This window comes from Caretta caretta, chromosome 2 (assembly GCF_965140235.1).
Source record: "Caretta caretta isolate rCarCar2 chromosome 2, rCarCar1.hap1, whole genome shotgun sequence".
Taxonomy (NCBI): Eukaryota; Metazoa; Chordata; order Testudines; family Cheloniidae; genus Caretta; species Caretta caretta.
The window spans coordinates 21,592,065-21,605,125 of record NC_134207.1 but is presented as its reverse complement, the minus strand read 5'-3'; the positions used below and the strand labels follow the sequence as shown (position 1 = coordinate 21,605,125).

Genomic DNA, 13,061 nt, shown 5'->3' with positions numbered 1-13,061 from the left:
GTGCCATTGCCCTAGACTGCGTTTCATGCAACCAAAGAATTCCCTCCTCATTTCCCTCACCCCTGGCGGACCATACACACCATGGCTGGTGCTGAGAGTGGGGCAGTGCACAAGCATAGACGTGACAATAAGCATGTCTTGTTTAAAATTTCAGGGGAGAAAGGGCTAGGCTGGGTCCTCCAGGGTCATTATGGGCCTTTCGACATCACCAATGGTAATCCACAGTTCGGGAAGAAAGTCCCTATTTGCAGCTTTCTGAACAGTTCTGCGCTTGCATAACTACAGAAAAGTAGCCCTTTCTGCTGACACACGCTGGGTGGGCTGCTGACAAAATAGGTATATGCATGCCATCTATTGTTTTACCGCAGTTTCGGAACCCCATTGCTGGAAATCCATCCACTATGTCCTCCACATTGCTGAGAGTCACAGTCCTGTGCAGCAGGAGACAATTAACTTAATTACTCCTGGGGGAATTCTGTGCCACTGTGCAATGCAAAATTCTGCAGAAATTAATGTTGGGTGCTCAGAATTTCCTTTTTTCTCCACAGAAATGGGCTGTGGAGATTTTAGCTGCCATTACAGGCCACTGGACCCAGCAGAGTAGAAGATAAGGCCGGAGGAAGGGGGAGGGAACTGGAGGATTCACAGCAGCTGTAGTTGTGAGCATGTCCTGAAGGAAGGAGGCGGAACCAGAACTCAGCATGAGGCTGTTTCTCCCTCTTGATCCTTGGGCTCTAGGAGTGTAGGGGGTGTGAGTGTCTGGGCTGGGGGGCCTGCAGCTGGCCTCTGGGGGTTAGGGGTGTGAGTGTCTGGCCTCCTGGCTCTGGGAGAAAGGGGGCAGAAAAACAGGAACTGGGTTGTCGTAGGGGTTTCTTTAGCTCTCTGCTCCCGAGGGGATTTTTTTGTGGGTCTGTAGTGTTACAGACATACTTGCTGACAGATATTCTGAAATAAATTACCAAAATAATTGAAACTGGCATGGTTATATAGTCTTATTTTGACAAATAAATTGTGCAAAATTTTGCAGAATCTTAAAATATTGTGTGCAGAATTTTTAGTATTTTAGCACAGAATTCCCCCAGGAGTAATTAATGCCACTTGCATGACCCACCATAGGTGCCGCTCTGTGGGTATTCCAGCCCTGGAGCACCCACAGAAAAAAATAATGGATGCTCAGCACCTACCAGCCATAGTGGTTTTGCAGCCCTGGCCATGGATCAGCTGTTCTGGGGTGGCCCTGCCCCCACCCATCAGCTGTTTGGCATCTGTGCTTATTAGCTGTTTGGCGGGCTCCATCGATCAGTCATTTAGCAGCTCCTGGCTTCAGCCAGGTTGAGCTTAGGGTTGAGCGAGGGTGGGAAGCACAGGGTTCGCTCTGCTCTGCAGAAGCCAAGTGTGATCAGCAGCATGAGACCCTGCCCACCTGGGGCCGCCCCGCCTCCTATCTGCATCTCCTAGGCAGGCTCCCTGTGTGGCTACAGCTCCCAGCCCGGCTACAACCGCAGGCAGCAGGTGCATCCCATTCCAGACGGAGAGAGCTTGGCTGGGGGTGGGGCCTGCTGCAGTGTTGGGAGACGGGGAGGGGAGTCCATGGGTGCAGTTTGGGGGGCGGGGATGGGGGGCATTGACCCCCCCCAATAGAGGCAATGCATGGTGTGTGTGTGGGGTGCATGTGGAGTCACTGACACTGCCCCCCCACTTTTGTGAATGAGGAACTGCTCCGCTCTGCCTGGGGGTCTGTCCTCAGGGATACCATTTGGAGGGGAGTGGGGAGCTCCCGGCCTCCCCTTTAGTTTCCTACCGGCAGAGACATGCCCTAGCCCCAGATGGAACTCTTAAATGCGGCCCAGTTTGAGTGTGTGGAATGTGAGATGAGTTCTGTGCTACTGCCTTTGGAGCAGGGAGTTTGTTTATAAACAGAGGCAGGATGATTAAGCTAACAAAGGGCTTGTTATTAAATTAAATTAAGGATCGTTAGAAAACATTGCCAGGGACTCCAGTTAAAAGATAGGAAACAAAGGGTAGGGATAAATGGTCATTTTTCAGAACGGAGAGACGTAAATAGTGGTGTCCTCCAGGGGGCTGTACTGGGATCTGTGCCAACGTCAACATATTCATAAATGATCTGGAAAAAGAGGTAAACAGTGAGGTGGCAACATTTGCAGGTGATCCAAAATTACTCAAGATAGTTAAGTCCAAAGTTGACTGCAAAGAGTTACAAAGGGATCTGACAAAACTGGGTGACTGGGCAACAAAATGGCAGATGAAATTCAATGTTGATAAATGCAAAGTAATGCACGTGCCAAAATATAATCCCAGCTATACATACAAAATAAGGGGGTCTAAATTAGCTGTTACCACTCAAGAAAGAGATCTTGGATTCATTGGGGATAGTTCTCCGAAAACATCTGCTCAATGTGCAGTGGCAGTCAAGAAGGCTAACAGAATGTTGAGAATCTTTGGGAATGTTGGGAATCTTATCTTAAGATAAATTGATAATAAGACAATAATGTAGCTTTCCTTAACATGCATCAATACCATACCAATGACAGTTTCATCCAGAAAGCTACAGTCAGATGTAATGTTGCACCATACTGTGCACTAAGCACTCCTGGTGAATACATGCAGGGCTGACACAAGGAGCCAAGTGTGCATGTGCACGAGTGATATATTGTGTCAGCTTTATGTTGACATAACTTGTGTCAGCCCAAGTTTGTGGTGCAGACATGGCCTAAGTCTTGTCTTACTGTTCTTGCCTTTGGTCTCTTATAACAAATGGGCCTACAAGTTTACCCTAATTGTAAGCTCAATTTTACAAAGTGAGTGTGAGTTCATAAGATGCCACAATATCTCATAACAAGAAAAGTTAATGGGAGAAGGTGCAAAAAAAAAAAAAAAAAAAAGAAAGAAAGAAAGAAAGAAAAGCAAAAGACTGAAAAGGTTCAAAAGAAAAGGCCTGTTGACATAATTCAAGGACTTTGTTAAAAGCATGCCTGGTAAACAAGAAAAATATGGGACCGGAAATTAATGAATTAAAACTGGTGTATTGGATTAGGCCTAACTGGTGGACAAAATAATGAGGGGATGGGCTATTCCACTCATCACTTCATTTTGGGGTCCTTAAAGACTTCACCATCATGGCTGCCACCACCACCATCGCCTGGGACCCTCTTCATTTTATTCTGGAAAGATGTCCTGACTGGACCAGGCCAGTGAGAGGGAGTCAGATCACATTGCCACCTCCACCAGCTCCAGCTAAATCTCAAATACCACCTGAGATGTGAGACTTGGTCACACCCCACCCCCTCCTGTGTGTTCTTTTCCTTCCCTACATTTCCGTTCTTTCCTATCCTGCTCCTTTTTCCTTCTGTCTGCTAAGAGTCTGGTTTAGCCAGCCAAGACTGTATATTATACAACACTTTTGTGCATCCGATGAAGTGAGCTGTAGCTCACGAAAGCTTATGCTCAAATAAATTTGTTAGTCTCTAAGGTGCCACAAGTACTCCTTTTCTTTTTGCGGATACAGACTAACACAGCTGCTACGCTGAAACCTTTTTGTAAATCTGTGACCAGAAAGAGGTAGCTAAATGCAATGACTTAGACAGCCTGGTGCTGATACAAATTTGTCAGAACTTGGAGTGGCTGACAAGACCATGTGCTGTGCCTGTGTTTTTCCAGCAGTGAAAGTCAACACCAGAGACATAATCTGCATGTTTTATCTTTGCTGTTCTTTTTCCTCCCCTTTTTGGTGTGTTTATCTTTTCTTTGAAAATTGGCTTGGACTTTTAACAACAGCAATAACAGCTCCAGCCTGTGTCAACTAACTTCTTCTCTTTTCCCCAAAAGGACAGGTATTACCATCTTTAGTAACATCTAAGAGACTGTCAAAAAAGGGGGTTTTCCTTCTAGACATTCTCTCTAGCTAAAGGGAAAAAGGGATGTTGTTAAAATGAAAGACTCACTTTATATTTTATATTTCAAATGCTTTAACAATTTTTGCTGCTTTTCCTGTATCTTTAATAACAGGTTAAAAAGATGTTTAATTGTGTATTTACCATGATACTAAGCTGGCAAGGTCTCTGTATACCAAACACAAAACTTTGTTTAATACTATTTAATGTGGGACAGTAACTGGGTTATGTTAACACCCTTGACTCTTTTAAATGCAACATATGGGCCTAATTAATTCAACAGGCACTACCTCAGCTGAGGAAAGAGACAGATTTCCTACCTGAACTGATGTCCGCCATATCAATCAGTCCAGCCTCCTAAATATACAGGAATGTTCTTGGCTTTCCTTCTCTTCCTTTAAATCTTCCGAGTAAGTTTAGAATTTTGTTTCATCATACAATGAAAATTAGTCTTGCTTTCCCCCCTTCCTGCTATTTTCCTTGTATGTGTAAAGGAAGAGAAAACAAGAAATATCAATAACCCTCTGAGGAGTTAAACTCTCAGCCACAGACAAGGCCCCTACATTTCCTAAGCCCTAGACTCGGAGTGTATACTGTACCATTAGCCACAATTAAACACAACATGGCTCATGCACAAGAAGAGATGGCCAGGAAGGACCAAAAATGTATGCCCTATTTTCTTCATCACCAAAACCTGCAGTGTTCATACTCCATGGGTTGTGTGCACCTGGAGACAGGGCACACAGGAGGTGTGGTTTATGAACCTGTACCTACGCTCTCCAGATCTCTTTTGCAACCACCTTTGTTGCAATTATTTATGCTTCTAACATAAATCATCACCACCAGCAGCCATGAAGTGAATGGGCTTTCATTTCTTGGCCCATTTGAATCTTGCTTAGGTCTGAATTCATTCATGAAAGTCCTAATCCTCCAAAGGTTTTCCTGCTATAAACTAATACAAACTGCTTTATATTACTTTGCAGTTTTATCCAGTAAATCATATAAAATATTGGTCCATTTTAGAAAATTTATTTTGTGCTTATAATTCAAAATACATGTTAAACCTACATATTATTTCTATAAGGCTTCAAGGGAAGGTTTTATATTGTTATGCAGAAAAGTGCTAATGGCTGCCATCAGGGACGCCTCCCATCCAAAAACAATCATGGATTTGATTAAAGCCAATGCAGGTGCCACGCCCTCTTTTAGGGACAGCAGAAAGAACAATCAAGCCAGAGGCTTCCCAGGTGCAAACCCAGGAGCCAGGACATTGATTGTAGGCAGAAAGCCAGGAGAACGCATGTAAGTGATCCTGAGAAGGAGCAGAAAGACACAGCTTCCGGGGCACAGAACTTTAGAGTGGCAGACCTGTGGATTTTTGTGCTAGGAAACTGCCTGCTATTTGTTTCTACTGAGTTTGAGGACTTTGTGTACATTAATTACAGCAAGAAAATTCATGATTTGTATCACTAATTTCTCATCCTAATGGAAAAATCTACTAGGCCCAGAATTTTGGCTAAACAGTTGAGCTAGAAGGCACTTAAGTAAGATAAAAGGAGAATCAATTTTAATGAATTCTGAAACATTTTAATGAGTTGATTAATTTTTAAAATTTTTGTTTGACAACAGTCACAAACGGAAGTGAAATATTCAATTTCCCTTACATTCTATTATTCGGAAGTCAAAACTAACTAGGGATTGATTGTTAATAACATGGGTGTGGCATTCCCCAGGATACAATCTGGACTATTGAACAGCTGTGTCCCCTTAATTGTCTGGCCTGGGGTGTCTCTTACATGACTATGCTGTCAGAACATCCACACCTGGCCAGCTCACACAACCTTCATTATGCAAGTTCACTCCTAGCTAAACACACAAGCACTCTAACCAGTCACTCATGAATTGCACATAGGGGGACACCCACAAATTCTTATTTCCAGACTTTCCCCTAGAAATGTGCATCTTGTACTGTGTAGCACACTACTGAACATTGCAAGCTCATAGAAAGTCTGTCATTTCATCGAAGGAAAATGATATGTCCATCAGCTTTGCTTGTCCCAAATGGAGATTCCTACACACTTTAATCCAAACACACTTGTTAAGATAAAACAATAAGAGAAGTTTATTAACTACAAAAAGATAGATTTTAAGTGATTACAAGAATTGATGCATAGAAGTCAGAATTGGTTACAAAATAAAAGAATAATATGCAAGCTAATACCTAACTTAACAAGACTTAAAAGCAAAGGTTTTGTCTCAACATATGCTGCTGTAACTTTTACAGGCTGCATCTCCTTTCAGCCTGGGACCACTTCCCACTTACTTCAGTTCTTTGAGAGCTGTTAATGTCATGAGCAGAGAGACAGGAAGAGGGGAGGTGAAGTCAAGTGTTTTCCTGCCCTCCTATAACTCCATTGCTTGTGCTAGAAACATCCTTCCTGAGTCACAGTGATAGGCAATCTGTTGTGGATGTGAGGTTTGAAATGTTGCTGTGATGCAATGTAAATTGCTTAGTCACATCTTCTCATTGCTGGAGAAGGACTGCTTGTCTTAACCTTAGAGCATGTTACAACACTTATACATAATGGAATCTAATAACTTCCCATACAATGTTGATATACTAATTTTACCAGGAGAACAATATTCAGAACTTTATGAGTTTTCAAGTGATATCTTACAAGGCAACTTTGTACAAAATGTATCATACTTTGGAAAAGTGGTGAGCATAATAGGATAGACTGTCACAATGTGTGATTATAAACATGTTATAGTATATCAGGAAACAAAGGAAAATTGCTCAATCAGTGATGTGAAAATCTGGGGATAAATTCATTTTGTACAAACTTGGGTACCCAAAATAACCAAAGAAATTGAAAAAGTTGTGATCAAGAAACTAATAAAAATCCTTGGGCAGTTTGAAAATGGACTAAAAAAAAAACCAGAATTGACGCTACTGATATGTAAAGGACCTTATGCAGTTTTAACTCTTACAAATTTAAATTTAAATACAAAGAGTAAGTTTCAGGAAAACAAAATACTGAATTACCATCATCAGTTGTGAACAAATTTCACATGCCCTAAATCCTGATAGAGAAAACAATTTTTCTTGGAGAAAGGCAATTACTCAAAGTAAAAGCCAGTTTTATTTGTGTATGATATACTTCAAAGCATGGGACTAACAAATTGGGACATACCATAGGTCACTCCACCCAGGAAGTACCAATGCGCAGCTTTTATAGAAGTCAGTGAGTTAGGATTCTCTTGCATTTTATCTCTTGCACCTGCAAACTAGACTCCAAAAAGGAATCTCCAGCTCCCAAAGAAGAAGAATAGTCAGTCAAGAAATATCTCTGGACAAGGGCATCTGCGAGGAAAACCCCATGTTTAAGACACAAGCAAGAGAGCTACACTGAAAAAACACTACAGCACAGTTGCAGCAGCTGATGTGGTAAGACAAGTTTGTGGGTGTAACCAAGTGTCCACAAAGCACTACAAAGGGATTAGTTTGTCTTTATTCATAAATCATCCACCTGTATCTGGAACAGGTATTCTGACTTGGAGGAGGCAAATAATAGTATTACTCAGAAGGCTAGATTCTATTCTGGGATCCAGATCCTTTGTGCTGCTCTGTTTGCATGAAAAGGAGCTGGATCTCCCCAGCCTTGTATTTCCCTGGTGTATTTCCCCAGGCATAGCCAGCTCTTGCATCCCCTGCCTTCCATTACAGTTCCTGGCATAGGCAGCAAGCATATAGGCATTGTGTTAGGGCAGCCATTCCTTGCAATTCCCAACGTAGGGAGTGTGTAAGGCTCATTAAAAGTGTGGCCAGAATAATAAGCTCTGGCTGTTCTTGAGTGGTGTAATGGCCTGGGGGGCCATAGTCAGCCAGCATATTGAGCAACAGCAGCTACTGGTCATAGTTGAGAATCTGGACCATAATTAATAATTGCTCTAACTACATTCCAGTTCCATGAGGTGTCTGAGGGCTTAGAAATCAGAGGACTTTGGCCCAAATCCACAAAGGGCCTTGCGTGTTGTGATGTTGTCACTGGACAATGGGTTGTTCTGCTGATGGTCCTTATCCAGCTCTCCAGCTAAATGATTGAATAATTAAGAATCAATTGGGCCAGAGAATGAGAATTGCTCTATAATCAATTGCAGTCACCTGAGAGGTTGGGGAACCCCTGTTCAAATCCCTTCTCCACATCAGGCAGAGGAGGGAATTGAACCATGGTTTCCCAAATTCTGGGAGACTATCTAGCAACTGGGCTCAAGATTATAAGGGAATCCTCCTCCTACCCCCACCCCAGCTGTTGTGTGGAGTTAGGTGCCCTGTGGGCAACCCTACCAGATCAAGCCAAGCATTCAAGATAGGGACTCCTTTGCCCATCTTCTTCCAGTTTGTGGATCACGCTGGGGCTGAGGTGGGAGATAGGTGCTAGGGTGCCTAATGTGAGGCAGCAATGCGCATGTCCAGAATCAGAAGCATAGGTTTCTAGGGAATTTTTACTGCAAAAGTTAAGGTGCCAAGTGAGTTTGGGTACCTACAGGTTAGATGGCAGCAAAGTGGGGATTTTGTGGTGCCTAACAATGGGATTTAGGTACTTCAGTCCCTTTGTGGATCTGGACCTTTAAGTCTAATGATCCTTTACTTTGCTGACCATTTGAGCCTATGCTTTGTCTGAACTGACTAATGAAAGGGGGTTCCACCAATAATTAGAGACTCACATTTAAAAGTAGGGGTTCCATTTAAATGTCCACTTGTGAACACTGGGTTACAAGATATAGAATAAGTTATATTCAACATTAAACAAATAGAATAACTGAAGTGTTGAGTACTGAAGCATTAGCTGAAATAAACTGTACTAGCAGTCACAGTATTGGTAGTTACAGAAGTAGCTATTAATGTAGTTTCTCTTTGTCTAATAATTAGGTAATTACTTTGAGGTCAAAGAATTCACATAAATTAGTAACTGATGTGGGGAAATGATGTTGTAAGCTAGTTAAGACTTTTGTTAATTGAATCTCATTGTCAATTATTTTTCTGTATATTAAACTATCTCAAGGATGAACTCTAGCATATCTAATGTATTCTGATCATTTGCTTCAGAGGTACCTTTTAAATTGCATCTGGACAAAAACCACGGCACTCTAATGATTTTTGTAGAACTGATCTCCACAGTAAAACACCCCAATTCTCCCTGTTATTACTTTTCTCTACAGGCACAAACTTGATGCTTTCAGTTGGGGAAAACTGGTGGTTCAGAAATGTTATTCTCCCTACATTCTGCAGTATTGTTTTACATACCAAGCCCAGGTTTTCCATCAGTGGTGCTACATATAACACAATCATAGTAGAGTATGAATAATAGATAATAATAATCTTCCTTTACTTAACACTTGTTTTCAAAAGATTTCACAAACATCCGTTAATGCTTGCAACACCCCTATGAAGTAAGTATTATTCTCATAGTAAGGCAGGAAGGTTAAGTGACTTTCTCAGCCCTGGTCTACACTAGGACTTTAGGTCGAATTTAGCAGCGTTAAATCGATGTAAACCTGCACCCGTCCACACAATGAAGCCCTTTATTTCGACTTAAAGGGCTCTTAAAATCGATTTCCTTACTCCACCCCTGACAAGTGGATTAGCGCTTAAATCGACGTTGCCAGCTCGAATTTGGGGTACTGTGGACACAATTCGATGTCCACATCGGACATTGGCCTCCGGGAGCTATTATGACCTCCATTATGACTGCTCTGGACAGCACTCTCAACTCAGATGCACTGGCCAGGTAGACAGGAAAAGAACCGCGAACTTTTGAATCTCATTTCCTGTTTGGCCAGCGTGGAAAGCTGCAGGTGACCATGCAGAGCTCATCAGCAGAGGTGACCATGATGGAGTCCCAGAATTGCAAAAGAGCTCCAGCATGGACCGAACGGGAGGTACGGGATCTGATCGCTGTATGGGGAGAGGAATCCGTGCTATCAGAACTCCGTTCCAGTTTTCGAAATGCGAAAACCTTTGTCAAAATCTCCCAGGGCATGAAGGACAGAGGCCATAACAGGGACCCGAAGCAGTGCCGCGTGAAACTGAAGGAGCTGAGGCAAGCCTACCAGAAAACCAGAGAGGCGAACAGCCGCTCTGGGTCAGAGCCCCAAACATGCCGCTTCTATGATGAGCTGCATGCCATTTTAGGGGGTTCAGCCACCACTACCCCAGCCGTGTTGTTTGACTCCGTCAATGGAGATGGAGGCAATACGGAAGCAGGTTTTGGGGACGAAGAAGATGATGATGAGGAGGAGGTTGTAGATAGCTCACAGCAAGCAAGCGGAGAAACCGGTTTTCCCGACAGCCAGGAACTGTTTCTCACCCTAGACCTGGAGCCAGTACGCCCCGAACCCACCCAAGGCTGCCTCCTGGACCCAGCAGGCGGAGAAGGGACCTCTGGTGAGTTTACCTTTTAAAATACTATACATGGTTTAAAAGCAAGCATGTGAAAGGATTACTTTGCCCTGGCATTTGCGGTTCTCCTAGATGTAGTCCTAAAGCCTTTGCAAAAGGTTTCTGGGGAGGGCAGCCTTATTGCGTCCTTCATGGTAGGACACTTTACCACTCCAGGCCAGTAACACGTCCTCGGGAATCATTGTAGAACAAAGCATTGCAGTGTATGTTTGCTGGCATTCAAACAACATCCGTTCTTTATCTCTCTGTGTTATCCTCAGGAGAGTGAGATATAATTCATGGTCACCTGGTTGAAATAGAGTGCTTTTCTTCAGGGGACACTCAGAGGAGCCCATTCCTGCTGGGCTGTTTGCCTGTGGCTAAACAGAAATGTTCCCTGCTGTTAGCCACAGGGAGGGGGGAAGGTTGAGGGGGTAGTCACGTGGTGGGAGGAGGCAAAATGCAACCTTGTAACGAAAGCACATGTGCTATGTATGTAATGTTAACAGCAAGGTTTACCCTGAAAGAGTGTAGCCACTGTTTTATAAAATGTGTCTTTTTAAATACCGCTGTCCCTTTTTTTTTTCTCCACCAGCTGCATGTGTTTCAATGATCACAGGATCTTCTCCTTCCCAGAGGCTAGTGAAGCTTAGAAAGAAAAAAAAACGCACTCGCGATGAAATGTTCTCCGAGCTCATGCTGTCCTCCCACACTGACAGAGCACAGACGAATGCGTGGAGGCAAATAATGTCAGAGTGCAGGAAAGCACAAAATGACCGGGAGGAGAGGTGGCGGGCTGAAGAGAGTAAGTGGCGGGCGAAGAGAGTAAGTGGCGGGCTGAAGACAGGGCTGAAGCTCAAATGTGGCGGCAGCGTGATGAGAGGAGGCAGGATTCAATGCTGAGGCTGCTGCAGGACCAAACCAGTATGCTCCAGTGTATGGTTGAGCTGCAGCAAAGGCAGCTGGAGCACAGACTGCCACTGCAGCCCCTCTGTAACCAACCGCCCTCCTCCCCAAGTTCCATAGCCTCCACACCCAGACGCCCAAGTACGCGGTGGGGGGGCCTCTGGCCAACCAGCCACTCCACCACAGAGGATTGCCCCAAAAAAAGAAGGCTGTCATTCAATAAATTTTAAAGTTGTAAACTTTTAAAGTGCTGTGCTTAAAGTGCTGTGTGGCATTTTCCTTCCCTCCTCCACCACCCCTCCTGGGCTACCTTGGTAGTCATCCCCCTATTTGTGTGATGAATGAATAAAGAATGCATGAATGTGAAGCAACAATGACTTTATTGCCTCTGCAAGCGGTGATTGACGGGAGGAGGGGCGGGTGGTTAGCTTACAGGGAAGTAGAGTGAACCAAGGGGCGGGGGGTTTCATCAAGGAGAAACAAACAGAACTTTCACACCGTAGCCTGGCCAGTCATGAAACTGGTTTTCAAAGCTTCTCTGATGCGTACCGCACCCTCCTGTGCTCTTCTAACCGCCCTGGTGTCTGGCTGCGCGTAACCAGCAGCCAGGCAATTTGCCTCAACCTCCCACCCCGCCATAAACATCTCCCCCTTACTCTCACAGATATAGTGGAGCACACAGCAAGCAGTAATAACAGTGGGAATATTGGTTTCGCTGAGGTCTAAGTGAGTCAGTAAACTGCGCCAGCGCGCCTTTAAACGTCCAAATGAACATTCTACCACCATTCTGCACTTGCTCAGCCTGTAGTTGAACAGCTCCTGACTACTGTCCAGGCTGCCTGTGTACGGCTTCATGAGCCATGGCATTAAGGGGTAGGCAGGGTCCCCAAGGATACATATAGGCATTTCAACATCCCCAACAGTTATTTTCTGGTCTGGGAATAAAGTCCCTTCCTGCAGCTTTTGAAACAGACCAGAGTTCCTGAAGATGCGAGCATCATGCACCTTTCCCGGCCATCCCACGTTGATGTTGGTGAAACGTCCCTTGTGATCCACCAGAGCTTGCAGCACTATCGAAAAGTACCCCTTGCGGTTTATGTACTCGGTGGCTTGGTGCTCCGGTGCCAAGATAGGGATATGGGTTCCGTCTATAGCCCCACCACAGTTAGGGAATCCCATTGCAGCAAAGCCATCCACTATGACCTGCACATTTCCCAGGGTCACTACCCTTGATATCAGCAGATCTTTGATTGCGTGAGCTACTTGCATCACAGCAGCCCCCACAGTAGATTTGCCCACTCCAAATTGATTCCCAACTGACCGGTAGCTGTCTGGCGTTGCAAGCTTCCACAGGGCTATCGCCACTCGCTTCTCAACTGTGGGGGCTGCTCTCATCTTGGTATTCATGCGCCTCAGGGCAGGGGAAAGCAAGTCACAAAGTTCCATGAAAGTGCCCTTACGCATGCGAAAGTTTCGCAGCCACTGGGAATCGTCCCAGAACTGCAAAACTATGCGGTCCCACCAGTCTGTGCTTGTTTCCCGAGCCCAGAATCGGCATTCCACAGCATGAACCTGCCCCATTAGCACCATGATGCATGCATTGGCAGGGCCCATGCTTTCACAGAAATCTGTGTCCATGTCCTGATCACTCACGTGACCGCGCTGACGTCGCCTCCTCGCCCGGTATCGCTTTGCCAGGTTCTGGTGCTGCATATACTGCTGGATAATGCGTGTGGTGTTTAATGTGCTCCTAATTGCCAAAGTGAGCTGAGCGGCCTCCATGCTTGCCTTGGTATGGCGTC

The 13,061-nt window shown here is 44.6% G+C and overlaps 1 protein-coding gene across 1 annotated transcript; it reads left to right on the top strand.

Annotated features, from left to right (window-relative positions):
- The first annotated feature begins 9,792 nt into the window (after positions 1-9,792).
- Positions 9,793-11,399, top strand: LOC125632833 (uncharacterized). Its single transcript, XM_048841636.2, has 2 exons — positions 9,793-10,359; positions 10,949-11,399. The coding sequence occupies exons 1-2, from the start codon at positions 9,804-9,806 to the stop codon at positions 11,254-11,256; spliced, it is 864 nt and encodes a 287-aa protein (XP_048697593.2). The 5' UTR covers positions 9,793-9,803; the 3' UTR covers positions 11,257-11,399.
- Positions 11,400-13,061: the final 1,662 nt, after the last annotated feature.

What these genes read in the sequence shown, in the direction of transcription:
- LOC125632833 (XM_048841636.2), top strand. Translation starts at nt 9,804, where the DNA reads ATGATGGAGTCCCAGAATTGCAAAAGAGCTCCAGCATGGACCGAACGG. An exon ending in AGGCGGAGAAGGGACCTCTG is followed by an intron (nt 10,360 to 10,948) that starts GTGAGTTTACCT and finishes TTTCTCCACCAG; the next exon opens with CTGCATGTGTTTCAATGATC.